Consider the following 17,225-nt stretch of genomic DNA (forward strand, 5'->3'; position numbering starts at 1 on the left):
GCAGCACATGGCATTTGCTTTGCTGCAGAGGTGGTTTCTAGTGGCTGTAGTATAGAGTTACCCTCTTTTCCATGATGTTTATTTTCTTTTTGCCTGTGCCTTCCTCTCCCACTTCTCATTTTCTCACAGTTGGAACCTGTAGGGAAGAAGACAGATGACCAACAAATGACAAATGAAATTGTCCTCAAATGTCCAAGTGAGGTAAATTGCAAGGGTATCTGTGTTTGTGCACTTGTGCTGGGGGTGACTGGGACTCTGGGTGATCTTTCACCAGCTGCCAGGAGTAAGCAGTGCCACATCCCTGTGTAGCTTGTGCCACCGCCGCTGGTAGCAGTATAAGCAGTTGGCACCTTAAAATGGAGGTCTGAGGGCTGACTTCCTCAGTCAGCCAAAACACTAGGGCAGAGTATTTTGCCTTCCTGTGATCCATGTTGTGTGAAAGCTTCACCAGGATTTTTAAAATGCTTTTTTTTTTTTTTTTTTTTTTTTTTTTAAATTATTTATTTATTTTTATCCCTGGGATTTGTTTGCATCAAGCTGCTCATCATCCACAGAGATCTAAGAATGGAATCTTGATGAGTGGAAGTTTCCTCTGATGCTTTGCATTGATTCAGATTGTCTCATTTTGCAGGCTGAGCCATTCCTGAGGACATACAAAAACAGTAATTACACGTACCCTAACCGAACTCCAGTAAGTGTCAACATCAGCATTTCACTGCATCTGTTCCTTTATAGTCATGAATCATGCTTTGCACCCCAGGTGAAATCAGTCTTCGGCCAAAGGGCACAGAACAGGAAAGTACTTGCTTGAGTTAGGCAAAACACATCAAGAAAAGCTGTAAGAACATGTCCTCAGACAGCACAGTTATCATTACAGGATGCTAATCCAAACAACACTATGTCTATTGAATTGGGCAACCAAGGCCTGTATATTTATTTACAAGTAAAACATACTCTGGTTTATCTAGTTGGCCTCTACTAGAGAGACCCTAGTTACTACAGATTGCATTTCCTAGCCAAAAGTTACTCATCTTTCTTATTTTTAGAATTATGGAAGCCAGCTGCTCTGTGAGGACAGGTCTCCATCCTCCCCTTCTCCAACTTCAGGTAGTCTTTATTTTCAGATATAACAGTATTCACTTTTTCAATTCATTTCACATTGTCTTCTCCTTAGACCTTCTATGCCTTCTTAAAGCTTTTAATATAAAATTTTTGCTTTATCCAATATTGCATTGTTTTATCATCTTGGTGATGGATATTGATTTCAAGGTATCATTATTCTTTCCTTGCTCTTCTGTCTTTCCAGTAATGATGTTAGCGACTGAGAAAACTGGATATTGTGCAGATTCTGCTGCTATAGCCATTCAGGGTGAGCTGGGGATTGCTCCCCTTTAATGACCTGAGTACTGCAAAAGCAATGTGGCTGAGCATCAGATTGCACGATGGCATGTTTTACATATGCAGCGATGAAAAACCATGACTATTCTCTATCCAGTTTCAATTACATCTCTTTCCTTTGCAGTGCATTCCCTAAGGCCGGCTGATGTGAAAATTATAGCAGCCCTTGGGGATTCTTTGACGGTAAGAAGACAGTGTTTTTACTGTTCTCTTGAAAGAACTACAAACATTTGCCTTCTCCGGTGGAAGGCAATTAGCTGTTGTACCTGAAGTAAAGATTCATTCACTCACAGATGACAATAGACCCAGCAGTTAGAATAAGAAAGGTATCAGTTCTCCAGCACCGTGTTCTCCTCACGTGTATTTTCACATAATTTTAAACACAGGCAAAAATACAGGCAAATCCTTTTAAGAGATGCTTAAAGGTTTACTGAGTCAAAGACAGGAAAGATCCCACCCTGTTGAAACTAATAGGGCTTAACACAAGCACTATGTTACAGCATGTCAAGCTTTTCCTCAATATGATCAGATTAGTGAACCTGTCCTTTTGCCTGGTTTATTTTTCTGGAACGGTGTGTGATTAAGGAATGTTGGGTAATAGCATTTTATTAAATTTATTGTTAATGGTATATGGATGTGAAGTGGTGCAAGCCCTCTGACTTCGTCAGTTTCAGATACTCAGTCTAATTATTTTGTCTGTTTAACTTGTAGCTAATTTCTTTATCAAGTTGTAGATGTTACTGAGGATGGTAATCTTTGATAGGCTGGAAAGAATATCCACATATACTAAATTTCTGTAACATCATTATCCTTAATGTTTTTCTACTGGCAAAATACTGAAACTTTACAACCAGCTCAAAGGAAACACTGGGCAGAAGGACGTGATTGGAGTACAGGATCTCTGAATATGAACCTTAACAACTAAGATATTGTGCATACAAACGATGCTGCCTTTACAACTCTCTGGCAGGCATGTTGCCAAAACTCCTACATGCAGGAGGCAACCAAAATAAATAGCAGTATTTCAGTGCAAGCCTGTAATGTCGACACATGCAAGATAGTATCTAGCTGCAGTTGTCATATTATAATATCCAAGACCCTGCATGTGTTTCTGCTTCTAAGTATAGTCTGTAGAAACTGGTAATAAAATCTGTTTTCGTAGAAAGAGCAGTTGTACATTGCTATCTGAACTGCATTTGGCACATGGATGTTTTTTTCCTGAATACCAGTCTCCTTTTAATTTAAGAAAGCTCACATAGAGGAGAGAATTGTAGAATCATTAAGGTTGGGAAAGACTACTAAGAGCATCTCATCCTACCATCAGTCATCCCCACTGTGCCCACTAACCATGGCCCTCAGTGCCACATCTACACATCTCTTGAATTACTCCGGGCATAGTGACTCCACAAGTATTCTGTGCTGGGCAATTTGTTCCATTGCCTCACCTCTCTTTCTGAGAAGAAAGTTTTCCTAACATCCAACTAGACATCTTAGTTTGGCTTAATCTGAGGTAGCAGCAAATAATCTGCCTGGTATTGTGCTGCCCTAAAATACTACTTGGTATCCCATTTTTGCATAAGGCTGTAGCGTCACAGCTGTCAGAAACTCTGATTCTGAATCCTGGTGTTGTGTTAAGGAGGGATGTCATTGCCAGCTTGTCCCTTTCTTCATTGAAAATGTAGAGTGCTTTCCTTCTTGCTCTAATACTACTATAAATAAATCTGTTTAGCACAATACTTTTCAAATCAGTATGAATGTATTACAAGACTTCCTTCTGAGGTATGTTTGTTTTCTGTAATGAATTAATGTTGTGTTGCTTATAATTACCCTGAAAGTTTTACGACTTTGAGATCTTTTCATCATTCTTGAGTAATGCAATGTAAATGAGTTACTCAGATCACCCAGACTCGTGAGAAGAAGGCCTTTGTTTCATTGCTCTGTCGTTTATTTTGTGTGTCATACACAATATGATGTTTGTAAATAACTACAAAAACTATTGATGCATTTTTCAGGAGGGAGGCCAGATGCTTTCTAAAGCTTTTGAAGAGATGCATTCAGAAGTAAATAAAATGACTGTGTATGAATGACTATTGTGTTAGTAACTGTGTTTTAATTTCATTGTATTAATGAAAAATAATGTCCAGGCTGGTACGGGAATTGCCTCATACAGTCTCATGGATTTGGCTACTCAGTTCCGTGGATTATCATGGAGGTAAGTCTTAAGCCAAGGTGATGAGATGTCTTCTTTACTGTGAAAATATCTTCCATGTTTTCTGGGGCTTTCAGCTGTCACAAAGTTGAAAAAGGTTGACTTTTCTGTCTAGTGTTGCTTTGGAAGCTGTATCTGTCACAAAGCTGGCTTCACACAAAATGTTTTCAGCAGCGGATCTTCAGCAGCTAGCATTTTGACTGCTCTCTTGCTTTTCTCTTCAGCTACTTGTGAGTTTGTAGCTTTATGGTGGGACAGAGAGTTGGGGCACTGGAACAAAGTCACTGATACAAGCAAGTTAGGCCCTGTTGCTTTGGGAAAATCTTTTCAGTGTCTGATGCTTCTGAACTATTTGTAGGACTGTGGAAAACAGTGTAACTGCACAGCTTTTACCACATGCAACACGAAGTCATAAAGACTAAACTGGAGGTCGGGTGATGATGTAGCTCAGTTGACACTAAATGAAGCAATTTTGTGCTGTCCTAACCCTCTACGTAAGCCAAAGTGTGACCCAACAATTGAAAAGCTGGAGAAAACACACTCTTATGAAGGAAGCAGGAAAAGAGATGAAGGAGCTGCTGCTACAGCCCTCTGTCACTGAGGGGACAGGCTGCTTGGTGCTGCCTTAGAGTGGCTTCTCGAGGTTGGAACTGGTCTTGAAGTCTGCCCTGAAGTCTGCAGTACTCTGGGGCTTGATCATTTAAATATGTAGCTCTCTCTTGCAGTTTTCTGCTATTTCATAATGACTAGCTGTGCCCTGCACAGCTGCATGCACATAAATCCTTTTGACAAGTAACTCTCCCACTGAAACCTCAGCCATGTTCTCCTCAGTAGCACTTCACTTCTGTCCTTTCCGTGCCATATGTTAGATCAGTAGTTACCAAATTAATCAACCTTTGCATTTTCTCATGATGTATAGTAGGTTTTCTCTTCCCTTATTGCTTGTATCCGGCTAAAAGATGAACAACTTGAATTTCTCTTTCTCATTTTAGTATTGGAGGGGATGACTCATTAGAGAACGTAACAACTCTGCCTAGTAAGTAAATGCTTCTGCAGATCTAACTCGAAAGACTGGAGAGAGGGAGTGTGCTGATTAGCGCTAAGTTGAAATGTCTCTAAGCCACTTGAAAGTACTTTGCAAAACTTACCTTTCAAAGAAACAATATCCTGGAACTAATGAAAATGTCTGTTCCATCAGAGAAGCTGAGGAGAAGCTACAAATTTCCTTCCTTTCTTTTCCCTCTCCCCTCTTAATTTAGGCATTAAGAACGTGGTGGGAATTCACTGGGACCATGTTTGAGGCTTTCTTCAGATTTATCAGTAGTGTGAGGTGTTGCACAGCTGCAAAACAGATCTAGCTGAACACTGGCTCCTGGTGGGCTAAAGTCCCTCTGAAGCTCAGTCCACTGCCGTTTTGTGGATAGAAAAAGCAGATTGGAGGCTTGTAACAAGCAGTAATGTGGTGGTGTTGGTGTGTACCAGTCCCTGTATACAGGGAACAGATGTGATTATTTTCATTGCTGTCTTTCTTTTTCAGATATCTTTCGAGAGTTCAATGCTAAAATCGAGGGCTACTCAACTGGCACAGGGAGCGAGAATGACCCAAACGCATTCCTTAACCAGGCAGTTCCAGGAGCAGAGGCTGAGTATGTAGCTTTTTGGTTTACCTTTCTAGGTGATGGATGCTTCATCTAATTCACTTTCAACTATTTCAAACGCTGTCACAACTTGCTCTGAACAGCAAGCAAAACCAGTCTTGTTGGAGCTGAAAATTAGCTCAGAACTTATTAAATGTACGGGCTTATTTCATACCTGCACTTTCAAATGCAGCCAGCTGTCCTGGCTATGAAATTCACAAACAAGAAATTGACAGACATTTTTTGGTGATTTATTTGTGTCTCTGTCTATGTATTTTTGAGATCTGGGAAGTTCTCAGAAAATGAGCATGTAATGAATCAGTAAAGAGTTACTAGGATAAAAAATAGGTAAAACCTCCCATAAATGACCTCAGGCATCTGGGTAGACAGGCAAAAGTGATCAACAGAGAAGGGGAAAGTCATCTACAGTCTGGGCTCAAAGGAGAACTGCTGCTGGTCATAGACAGCTTTTGGTGCATCGCAGATCTCGTGCAGTTGCAGCCAGTTTTGCCAGTGCGACAGGAGTGTTACACTTTGGTTCTTTGCTTTTAGTCACACCTGGGAGCTTTTATATACTGCTTATCCTAGAAACTGGCTTCTGATTGAAAGAGCCAGTGCTGCTTAATTAACAAAACAGATGGCTGCTGGAATTCGGTCACAGTTTGGGCACAGGTTCTGGCAAGATCTTGCCTGGGTTTGACATTCTTAGCTGATATTACCCAGAACTGAGTAATTTAATCTTATGTTTGTTTGAAGAAAAGGTTCCCTTACTTCCTAAAAAGGTTTGGGACGTGAAATTCAGTAGCAAGGTGAGGAGCTGGGTGTTTGTTGTGTCTGAGCGGTGATTATTGGGATTTATCAAGATCTTGTAAATGAAATCCAGAAGCCAAATGAGGTGTTGGAATTTGCTGTATCTAAGCAAAGATTATTAAAGCCTTGGCAGTGAAATTCAGAAGCCAAGCAAGGTGCTGGAATTTGCTATATCTAAGCAATGATTATTAATATTTATCAGTTATTGTTTATTACTCCTGTAGATCTTAGCTAACTTCTGACTCACGCTAGCTATCTCAATAAATGGCCGTATTTTCTGGCCTTCATGGTGTCCTAACATAACCTACAGCCCCCATACTTGAAGGAATGGATTTTGTTTCCTGGAAGTGACTGAATTATCTGCTTCTGTGTATCACTGAAACACTCCCAAGAGCTAAGGCTCTGATTCAGCCATTCAGGACAGTTTATCAACATGCTGCTATATGCAGCATATATTCAGAATAACTTTAGGCTTTGCTTGCTGTAGGGAAAAATGAGATTAGCAGTTGCCTTGCTTTTTGTATCGATTAAATCCTAAACAGGTGTTGTGGTTTGTTTGTTAATTTGGAGTGGGAGAAGAACTTGAAACAGGATATACGACTTGTAAAGACACCAACATTACTTGAAGAAGTTTGTGTCATTAGTGACCAAGGCATCACTATCAGATAGTTATTTGGTAGTAGCCAACAAGGAGATGAATAAGACAGTCATCACAGAACACTGCTACTTTTCTACTTATTCTGCATCAGCCAAAAATATCCCTTCTTCTATGGTCCAGGGGGAAAAACAGTCTGTGAAAGAAAGATAAGTCTGATGTTTCAGAATCATTGTCTGGCTCATACTTATAGTTGGTAGTCTAGGAACTCTTTTCCAGGCTGTGCCTGAAAATGGGTAGTTCTGCACCTATACCAGCTTTTGAAAACAGATGTAAACAGTTCATTCCTATGAAATCAGTAGCTGCTTTGAAGAGCTGTTTGGTGAATACAGCAGTGTAGACAAAACTTCCTTGGGCCCACCCCCATTCACTGCCAACGTGCTTAAGTGCATGCTGGAGCTAAGGACATGTCTGAAACGTGTTGCTGAAACAGAGCCTGGCTTACATCTCTGATTTCAGATGATGAGGTTAAGAACTTAAGATTGAGAGGAAAGAACAGGTGACAGGAGCTGTGAATATCTGTATTTCACATCAGCAGACTGCTTCTGTTGCTTAAGATCTAATTTTGGTGGAGACTACAGCTCGAGAATGGAAGCAGTACTGCTGCATCATTCAAGATGTTCAGTCTTACTGACTACGTTGGTTCAGGATGCCTCAGCACTTCAGTGACTGCGTGAGATATGAAAATTGTTGCAGTGTCAGCTCCATAAGAGATGTTTTCTTCTGGATCAGTACTGAAGTTGGTGCCCTAACTTAGGCGTTCCACAGTGAGAGCAGAAGGAAATTTCGACTACCAATGGCTTGTGATAGCTTTGGGATATAAATAAGTGAGTTATGACTTTGGACAAGGATAATGATGAATTGAGCTTTTATGTGTGTGATGTCTGTGTCCCAAGAAGATGCATGACAGGAATCATTCCCCAGTAAATACTCATATGTTCGTGTTAGATCAGTATTCATTTGAAGGAGGATGGTGAGAGTCCTGTTCCTGCATTAAATACAGCATTGCAAAAGAGAGCTAAGCTCTGGTTACCATACAAAACAAGCGTCATGGCTATTAATGTCAGCTGGTGTGCTTCCAGAAATGATATGCAGTCTCTGAAGTGTTTCTAACAAGAGCCTGGAGGGAAATGCAGCTAGTCCCATGCTCCAGAGCTGCCTGGACGGCCAGCGTTTCTACATATGTTCTCCATTCTCTTTTGTATGCATATTTGAGTATCAGCATGTCAGGGCAGTCAAACAAGGTTGAACTGTTGAGCCTAGGTAACCCAGAAATAATGACAATTTTGTGTGCACATTCATGCAAATAAAGATATGTATATATACAAAGTATGTATATATGTGTATATAGAAGGGAGTGCTTTCATGGCTGTTGGAAAACAGTGAGGCTGTCATCTTAACTTGTGTGGGAGATCTTGGAAGTTACTTGGATTTTTAATTCACTTAGAAATGTAAAGTGCACAAAACTGTTTTACACAATTGGAAATTAATGTTGACTTGGGGTGCAAGCTGCAGAGATGAGGCAGATGTGCACAGTGAACTTTTAAATGCATCGTCTTTGCAATGAGTGAGCTGTGGTGTGTACGTAAACTTTGCTTAAGAGACCAGTTAAACACTGGGACTTGGGATTCCCTTGTCATTTCAGTTCATGAGGAGTAGATTGATAGCAGTCCAATTCTAAACAGTCCATCTGCTAACGAGCATATTTGTGTCTGCATTCCAGTCATTGAACTTGAGTAAAATCCATGTTCAGGTTCAATTTGTTTTTTACTTTTCATAATGATGTGAACATTGTTTGCAGTCACTGTAAAAGGAGGATTGTACTGCATCATCATTTAAATCTCCTGATATTTGACAACTCATAGGTTTAATGTGTCCGAAGAGCATTAATGTTGATCTCTCCACAGAAGTGCTTCTTTCACTCACTGGTTGCTTTTCTTTATAGGCACTTACCAGCCCAAGCAAGAGCTCTCCTGAGTCTAATGAAAACTGATTCTGTAAGTTGTCTGGAACTCTAATCTTGCAGCTTGAAAAGAAACTGGTGCTGCTTCACATGAAAGATCCATCCACAAAGATGCTACATGCATATCAGTCAAAGACGTTTTCTGCTTTGTTACACAGAGAATTGACTTCAGTGCTGATTGGAAAATCATAACAGTGCATATTGGAGGCAATGATCTATGCAACTACTGCAAGGACCCTGTGAGTAGCAGATCTGGTTGGCTAAGACTATTGGGGGACTGTCATTTAAGTGTAGAAATGCACAGATCCTTGGAGCCTTCATAGCAATGATAGTGAGTGCTCTAATAGAGCTGCTGTATGTGTTGTGCCCTGATGTACAAACTGTTACTGGCAAGCAAGTAGGATGATTATGTTCTCTCAGGTTTACTCCAAGGTAAAAACACTTGTCTTCTCTGACCATGATAGAAGAGTCAATCTGGTAACTGCTCCTCTGCTAGTAAAGCCTCATTAGGCATCCAAGAAAAAATAATATTGTTTTGAACTGCTATCAGTCCAATCCTGCAATGTCTGTCATCACCTCATAACTCTTAGTGTAGGGTGATGCTAGGTACAGGTGAACTATGGATAAGGGAGGTTGTATGAGGGAACATGCTGCTAATTGACAAGCTGTGTTTTAAACCCAAAATTTCACAAAGTCTTCCTATGTCTTAGATTAACTGATAACTGGAAAAAAGCAAGAACTTTATTCTGACTGCAGGAATATGGCAGAAAAGGAAGTGAATTATTCTCCCAACCCAAATGTTTTGTGTCCCCATTTAGCAATAATCCATTCTCATCTTCTTCTATCAGGATCACTACTCAGCTGTAAATTTCACCAGCAGAATTCAAGAAACTCTTGATATTCTGCATGAGCAGGCAAGTACTGTGAAATTGTCCTGGCATTCTAGCCTGAACTGGTGTGTAATTTATTGTTACTGGCTCTACTGATTTCTTCTGTTCTGGTACCAAATGTACTTGAGTGACTTTCACAGAAACTATTGCTGGTGTGTTATCTAAGACTAGTGAGATGCTATCTGAAATGACAGTGATATTGAATCATGGTACCAGAAAGAGTTCAACACCTGAGTTGAAGTTTTGTGAGTGGTTTTGTTGATATATATATTTTTTTCTTCTAAAAAGGGAGAAAGGCGAGGAGCGTTAAATGGCTGGGCTTTGGGTTAAATAAATATACTGTGGGCTGTGCATATAGTTTCTTCTAAGCTGAAGTCTGACTTTCCTTTCAGGTACCAAAAGCTCTAGTGAGTTTAGTTGGAGTAATGGACATCCTCAGTATGAGACAGTTGTTTGTGGATACTCAAGTTCAGTGCCCCACTTACATGTCAGAGTAAGGCTTGTTTGACTTTCTTTTGTACTTGAATTTACTGTCTGTGATGATAAAGTTCTCATTCCATGCTTATTTAACTGTATTATTTGTCCATAACACAACAGTCCTATGAACAATACATCCAGTGCTGATGTGATCCTGCCCAGTGTAATTTCCTTATCTTGGCTTTGACCTAAAAGGTTCATAAGTACATTCATTTTATTGGCTGCAAGTGTTTCAAGTAGCTCCTTACTCTTTGTCTGTAGAGTACAAGTAACATCAGACCAGTGCTGATACAGTGGTACAGAGATTTTCCTTGATCAATATCGAGTCTGGAGGACTGAGCTACCTGTAACATAGCTAACATAGAACGTGCCTATCCAGTGTTTGCATCATAGTCAACAGGGCTTGCATGGGATTTTGGCTGGGGTACTGGAAGGTCCTAGCTGCACTGGGATTTTGTATGGACCTGGGAAGACTTACCAGGATTAGGGGTAAATTCAAGTTTGGTTGAAATGTGGTATAAATTGTGTCATAATCTATATAAACTACGCTTCAATGTGCTTGGATTAAAGTTACCGATACAGGATACCTCAAGATGGAGCTGAATTGCAAAAGAATTTAGATTTTCTAGCATTTTGAGTGTGTGTATTTGCAGAGTAGACAGGTATCTCTTGTTTCAGAGGCTTTATTGCAGTATATAATTATGTTCTTTGCTCATATTGATGCCCTGAAAAGATAACAGCTCAGAGGTAATATAGAACCAGTACATTTTAATGGTATCTTCTCTAGTTCCAGAGGGAATGGCACGGACCTGTGTCAGGATGCAGGGACTTTGGGTGCCTGGATGTAACGAATAGGACAAATTGGCTTTAGCACAGTGTACAGCACAATTCACGTGAGGCAGTAAATAAGACTGAGGTTTGAAAGTGTAAGCAATGGCGAGGACAGTAAGATATTTCACAGATACAAAAATGTACAAATGTCCTTGTTGCTACCCTGTCGTGAGAATGTTGGGTGGTGAGGAACCACTTCTGCAGTCTCATGTTTCTAATTCTCTTTGTTCTTGTTTTCTCCTCTAACTTCTCCCACAGTTATCTGTGTGGTTGTGTTCTCACAGGAGAAGAAAACTCTGAAAACTTAACAATGGTGAGGGAAGCCACTAGAGCTTACCAGGTATGTTTATCAAGAATGGTGTGCAGTTACTTTGCTTCCAGTTGAGATGAACCCTTCGCTACCAAACAAACTGTCTATTTATGGCAAATCATAGCAGTACTTTACCTAGGAGATCCATGTAAGTTATAAAGGAGTTAATTTGATGTTATTCAGAACACCATACGATGAAAATTATAAGCTATTATTCAGAAAAATGCCATTTCCTAATGCAGATGGGTAGGCAGGAGTTCAGTCACCAAAATCCTGTTTCTCACAAACAATTGCAGTACTGCATTCCAGTCTTCTTAGCCACTTTTGCAAGGCTTACCTTTACCTTTTATCAGTGTCTCTGGTTATTTCAATTAACAAGTAGAAGCTTCCTCCTGATTCTTAGGTTTGTTGTTGTTGTTTTTGTTTTGTTTTGTTTTTCTTTTCACAAAAGCAAACTTAACAAAAAGAGAAGCAAAAACCAACAAAAATTGTTATGCACAGATGTTGATGGAATATTGGTGGCTGTTTTTTGGCTCTTGCAGCTTGGCATTCAAAGACTGGTGGAGTCTGGCAGATACGACACTCATGACAATTTCACAGTGGTCATCCAGACTTTCCTCCAAAATCCCAAGATTCCTCTAGATCAGGTATGGTATGAAGAGATTTCTGCATGCAAAGGACTAAGTGCGGGCATCCAGCCTTTAGAGACAGTATGCGCAATTATTTCAACTTGTCATGTGCTTTTCTTACTATAGAACATGTTGCCTTTTGGCCCAGTAGATTAAGTTATCTGTTCTTAGTTTTACATATTGTGCTGTTAATGAGTTGCTGTTTTGGAAAATGAATCAAAAGCTGACTTAAGGGGTTGGTTTGTGTGTGTTCTCAAGTTATGTAAATATTTTTCTTTCTCTAAATATAACATGATTAATAAAATGCTGAGATATTAAGTTACAGTTCTTAAAGCAACCTTGCTGTGTTACTCAATGGAGACAGCACTTCATGTTCCATAATTTCACTCTATGTCTGAATCTGTAGAATAAGATTACATACAGACTAGAGGTAGTAGTAGATCTTACCTATTATTGGCAACTATATTTCAGTTCTTTGAGTAACCTCTCAGCAAACTATGAACTGGGAAGTGACCCAAACCTTCTCTGAAACTGAAAACTCCCCTTGTTAATTTCCAGATACAACTGTACTTCCTCATCTCACCTGGAACAAAATACAGATGGGGCAAAATGTTCAATAAGGATTAAACTGGTATTACTGTGATCCTGAAAATGCCAGCAAAAGCTAGTGACTATTTTGAAAAATTCCTTTACTGCTACAGACAAAGCTCTTGTATCTGGAAAACTGGTTGAAAACTTTTCAGGGGAAGGGGAAGGAAAAACGGGCTTTAATTCTTGATGAAGCTGGCTCCTGTGAAAAACTGTCCTCAGGGGCTTTAGCGCAAAGGTGAGAAACACAGAAGTAAATGGAGAGGAAGAAAAATACTTCTGAACATTTTTTTATAATCCCACGAGCATTAATTCAGATTTTAAGAAAGTGCAGGGTGTTGTTTTTTCTTATCTCACACAAAATTCAGAAGTTTCTGAATTAAAAACTCTGCCTCTGAACTTGGCAAAAGATCAAATATAGCTTCAAATTTGGGTAGTAGTTTGCCCAAACACACTGAATCAAAACCTGGCCAAGTTCTGAGGAAAGACTGTGATGACCAAAAGATTTTATTTGAGGAGCTTATAATTAAATTTCTTTTTTAAATACTAACAAAGAACCCAAGTTACTTAAATGTCCAAAAACTTCACTTCCTTAAGATTCTCCAGTATCTGCATTAAAGTACAGGTGTGTTCATAAAGGAGTTTGTTTTGGTTTGCTTGGTCCATTTAGCAGCCTTCTCTTAGACACTTCCTGCTTTTTCTCCTCTCAAACTTGTAGAACTAACACAACTGTGAGAAGGCAGATGGGTTCTTTCTGTTCCTTCTGGTACAGCATCCATAAAATACTCATTCACGTGTAAGGATACTGCAGAGCATAATGGTGACTGGGTAGCCAGATGCGGTGATGTGCTGAGGAAGGGACCCAGCTTTATCACAGAACCTAGAGAGAAAAAAGGGATTGAACTCAAAACTTTGGTTTTGCTTCTTCCTTGTGGATCTGATATTGTATGTGCATAAGCATTTCTAGTTGAGCATTTCTGGTAGCTAGCGGGCCTGCCAAAGCATGCTGTTCATCACCAGCTGCTAATGTGACATTTTCCTTTGGAGTGGCAAGGACAAGTAGAATGCATCTTCCATTACTGATTCTGATCCATCCTTAGCAATCCACGGTTGGAGCTTGGTGAATTCTTCTGCACTTAAATGTCCCTTATGCTTTCATTTGTAGGATGGGCATCCTGATATCTCCTACTTTGCGCCTGACTGCTTCCATCCAAGCCAGAAGGGCCATTCTCAGCTTGCCAGGGCTCTTTGGAATACTATGGTAAGATGACGAGCTCTGCCCACAGTGCAATCTTTAGCTGATCTCTGTAACTTGCTAATGGGTCCCCAGTGCTTGTTTGTACTTTCCCAGTCAGATACTCCCACATTTCTGGCTGCTCTCAGCCTAGACACTCTAACTTCTTAGAGTCTGCTGGGAAGGGAGAGGTGCCGTCAGTGCATGATCTGCCATTCTTGACTTCAGCCATGCAACTTGAAATCCATTTTACTCATTGTCATGAAAGTCAGGACACTATTTAATAATGATGATATTTCTATGGTCTTAAATGAAAAACTACCAAATGAAGAATTGCTAACGGTGTATGTCAGTTCAAAATGGATTACTTGAAAGTATTTTAAATCACTGTATTGTGAGTTTATGACTCAGAATTAAAGTAGTTTTAATTCAAATTAACTTTACTAACTTTGGAAACAAATAAAATCTAGCAACGATGGGTTGTTACTGATTGCTTAGGCAATCCCATTTAGGTAGTGTTGCAGTGCAGTAGGAGTGTTAGCGCTGCAGTCAGAAGCAGTGTCTCAGATTCTGGATGCCATCTTCTATGTACTTCCAGGTAATGTCTTAGCAGCTATCGTGATTGTCTGCAATCATCAAGTAGTACCTCTATTTAAATTCTGTATAATCTTCTGTACATAAACAATCTTCTGTTGCAGACGCCATCATGCAGCTTAGCAATAAGAACAGAGAGATTCTTAGGGTCTTCTCTTTTATGCAAGAGAACAGAGTTTACAAGCTTGCCTTCTGGCAAAATTCCAAGGAACTTCATGTGCCTGCCAAAATCCTCCAGGAGTTTAAGCTGATCCAGCATCTCTTTCCACTTCCCATTTTAAACTTCTTTCTAGAGTTGCTGTTTTGTTACGTAGTTGCCGTGTTCCTTCTGAGTAGCATTTCAGCCTTGGGTGAATCAAGGTCAGTAAATGCAAGCAGTTTTTTTTAGAATCTGACAGTGGTGTTTAAATTCCTTTGATGAGAATTGTTATACAAATGTAAGATGAACTGAGGCAGCTACAACGGTGTGGGGTTGTTTTGTTTTGTTTTGTTTTCCCTCCTAGTTGCAACCTGTAGGCCAGAAAGCTGACTCATTTGACTTCGTGACTGACATTGTCCTCAGCTGCCCGACTCAGGTAAATAGTCCCATGTTGTGAAAGCTGGGTATAAGGCAGCTGTATATGCCTGTGCTCCCCACAGAAAGCAGGGATTTTGTATGTCTGGGGTGAGTTTGCTGAAGACTTTCCTTCTCTGCTGACCTCTGAATGAGCAGACTTTCTTTCTGTATCTGCTCTAGTGTCCCTTTACTGTGCAGTGAATATCGATAGACAGTGTGCTGATTTGTGTGTTTTAAGTTGTAGCAGAAAATATATATTTCTGAAGTACACGGGCAGCTCAACAGCAAATGGAATATTCTGAATTAACTTTCCCATTAGAATCAATGTGGGTTTCAGGCACCGTAGTGGCTCTGAAAATCCCAGTATCTGTTATACCTTGAATTAATGGAAAGCTGGTTTTGCTGACCTGGCCCCTAACAGGGATGCTTTAGGCTCTGCCTTCATAAAACAAGCTGCTGAACTCATGGTACAGTTGTTAAGTATCAGCATGTGGAAATGACCCCTGCAGTCAGCAGTAAATGACACACTTTCTTCAGCACTTTCAAGGAGAAGACCAAAGAACTGAACAGAATGGGGAGCTGATTTGTACAGTAAGGTCCGGAGACAGTCATTGAAGACATAAAGAATGATTTTGTCTATATTGCATCATCCTGTTAGAAAGGGAAGATCTGCTGGGTTGTTGATCAGCATGTTTCAAAAAAAAATTAGTTAAATTCATTCTACCTCATTTTTCCCAGTAATTGCTGGGAAACTGTTCTTATTTGAGACAACTACAAATCCCTGCAGAGATTTTGAGCCTATATGATGTGCCTGTCTTCCTTGATGCATGTTGCATTTGTAGGAGACAAAAATAACAATGCAATTTGTACAGTCTCTCTTGGAGGGAGGAGTGATTCATGCAGTAGTCAGGCTTTTATTACTCTCTGCTGACACAGGATGATATTTCCAGGTTTCTCCTGACTTTACAACAATGTCTTTTAAGGGGACTGAACAGCTAATAAAGGCCAAGTAATTTGTGGAAGGCTTGGGAGAGGAGAATGTTATACAACTAACCAGGACCTGACATATCTATCATTTTTACCACAAGAGACTAAAGAGGAAATATTGCTTCTGAATTTTAAGATGTGGAGAACAGTTTTGAAATCCAGATCCTAGTTTTGCTACTTAGACAACTATATCATTGGTGATATCATGTCTTGACATCACTTGCTGTGGTGTGTGTCACATGTCTATTGCCTGATTTCTCTAACTTTTTAAATTCTCTTCCTTGTCACAGAATATCCCCTTCCTGATGACAAATAAAAACAGCAACAACACAAATCCTCCCGTGTTTCCCACCAGTGAACCAACAGAGGTAAATGTTGCTTCTTTTGCTGCATTTTAGATAAGCTGTGCAAAATTGTCCCTGTTTTGCTGTTGGCACATCCTTCTGAGTTTATAAATGTGATAGCCTATCACCAATTTTCAGACAGAAAAGTCTATCTTGCATTGCATTGTTTCCCGTGTAATAAAATGTTAAACACCTCTTGCCCTAAAAGCCAGACAAAATGAATTGAATCAGGTGCAATTGTATTAAAGCTGTTTCCTACATAAAATCGCCTGGAGTGCATCCTTAACTTGTACTGTAAGTACCTCACAACATGGGGAAGAGAATTTAGGATGCTGAATCCCCAAATGATTTAAGGAAGATTTGTATGTTCTTAAGCCATTGTACTTCCATGTCCTCAGGTATATTTAACCTGCAGGGGGCAGTCATATTTATTTATTGCATATACTGCCAGGTGCACAGAATGTGATGGAGATCTGTTTGCAAAGGGGGTTATTTTCATGATGAACAAGCAACTACCATAGCAAACTATGGATTAAGCAAACTTTGTGTGGGACTTGAAGAAACGGGGCAGAAACTTGCTCTTGACAAATGGCTGCAGGCATGCAAGGAATGCTCAGCTTTGGTAATGTAGCTATGATTAGAGACAGCAGTCAAAATTGGCCATGTATTTGGACATACTGGGGGAGTCCCTGTGCCTGTCTAAATTATGAAGATCTCCCTGTGCCTTGAGGGTTACACAGAGAAACAGCTAATTTTGTTTCAGCAAGCCATAGTTCACAATGTTGAATTGGGATTTTTAATCTGTAGAGCTAGTTATACTTTTAATGGTAATCGTTATGCTTACTGAATCTCAATGGCAGTAAGTTCTGAAGTGATAAAGTGAAGGAAAGACATAGCGGAGAGAGTATATGGGCACCTTCCTGTCTCACCTGAAAATAAGCCCAGCTTTCTTTTCTAGCTTCTCCAGAAGCCTTTAACTACATGGTTGATAGTAGCGCCTGTTACATGTCTATATAGGAGAACAGACAAATTTATCTCAATGTTAAAATACTAACCATGCTTTCTGAAGGCCACTGGCCTATGTTTATTTATTCTCTGAAGGATAGCATTGTG

The 17,225-nt window shown here is 39.9% G+C and overlaps 1 protein-coding gene across 1 annotated transcript in view; it reads left to right on the forward strand.

Annotated features, from left to right (window-relative positions):
* Positions 1 to 17,225, forward strand: part of PLB1 (phospholipase B1) — a 78,053-nt gene that overhangs the window by 39,243 nt on the left and 21,585 nt on the right. Inside the window, exons 29-44 of the mRNA XM_072332451.1 lie at positions 130 to 201; positions 632 to 691; positions 1,047 to 1,107; positions 1,523 to 1,581; positions 3,543 to 3,610; positions 4,600 to 4,643; positions 5,145 to 5,253; positions 8,655 to 8,706; positions 8,831 to 8,911; positions 9,521 to 9,586; positions 9,955 to 10,055; positions 11,129 to 11,210; positions 11,723 to 11,827; positions 13,563 to 13,658; positions 14,729 to 14,800; positions 16,059 to 16,136. Of these exons, the coding sequence (XP_072188552.1) occupies positions 130 to 201; positions 632 to 691; positions 1,047 to 1,107; positions 1,523 to 1,581; positions 3,543 to 3,610; positions 4,600 to 4,643; positions 5,145 to 5,253; positions 8,655 to 8,706; positions 8,831 to 8,911; positions 9,521 to 9,586; positions 9,955 to 10,055; positions 11,129 to 11,210; positions 11,723 to 11,827; positions 13,563 to 13,658; positions 14,729 to 14,800; positions 16,059 to 16,136 (1,206 nt within the window). The remainder of the gene's footprint in view (positions 1 to 129; positions 202 to 631; positions 692 to 1,046; positions 1,108 to 1,522; positions 1,582 to 3,542; positions 3,611 to 4,599; positions 4,644 to 5,144; positions 5,254 to 8,654; positions 8,707 to 8,830; positions 8,912 to 9,520; positions 9,587 to 9,954; positions 10,056 to 11,128; positions 11,211 to 11,722; positions 11,828 to 13,562; positions 13,659 to 14,728; positions 14,801 to 16,058; positions 16,137 to 17,225) is intronic.

This window comes from Excalfactoria chinensis, chromosome 3 (genome assembly GCF_039878825.1).
Source record: "Excalfactoria chinensis isolate bCotChi1 chromosome 3, bCotChi1.hap2, whole genome shotgun sequence".
Lineage (NCBI taxonomy): Eukaryota > Metazoa > Chordata > Aves > Galliformes > Phasianidae > Excalfactoria > Excalfactoria chinensis.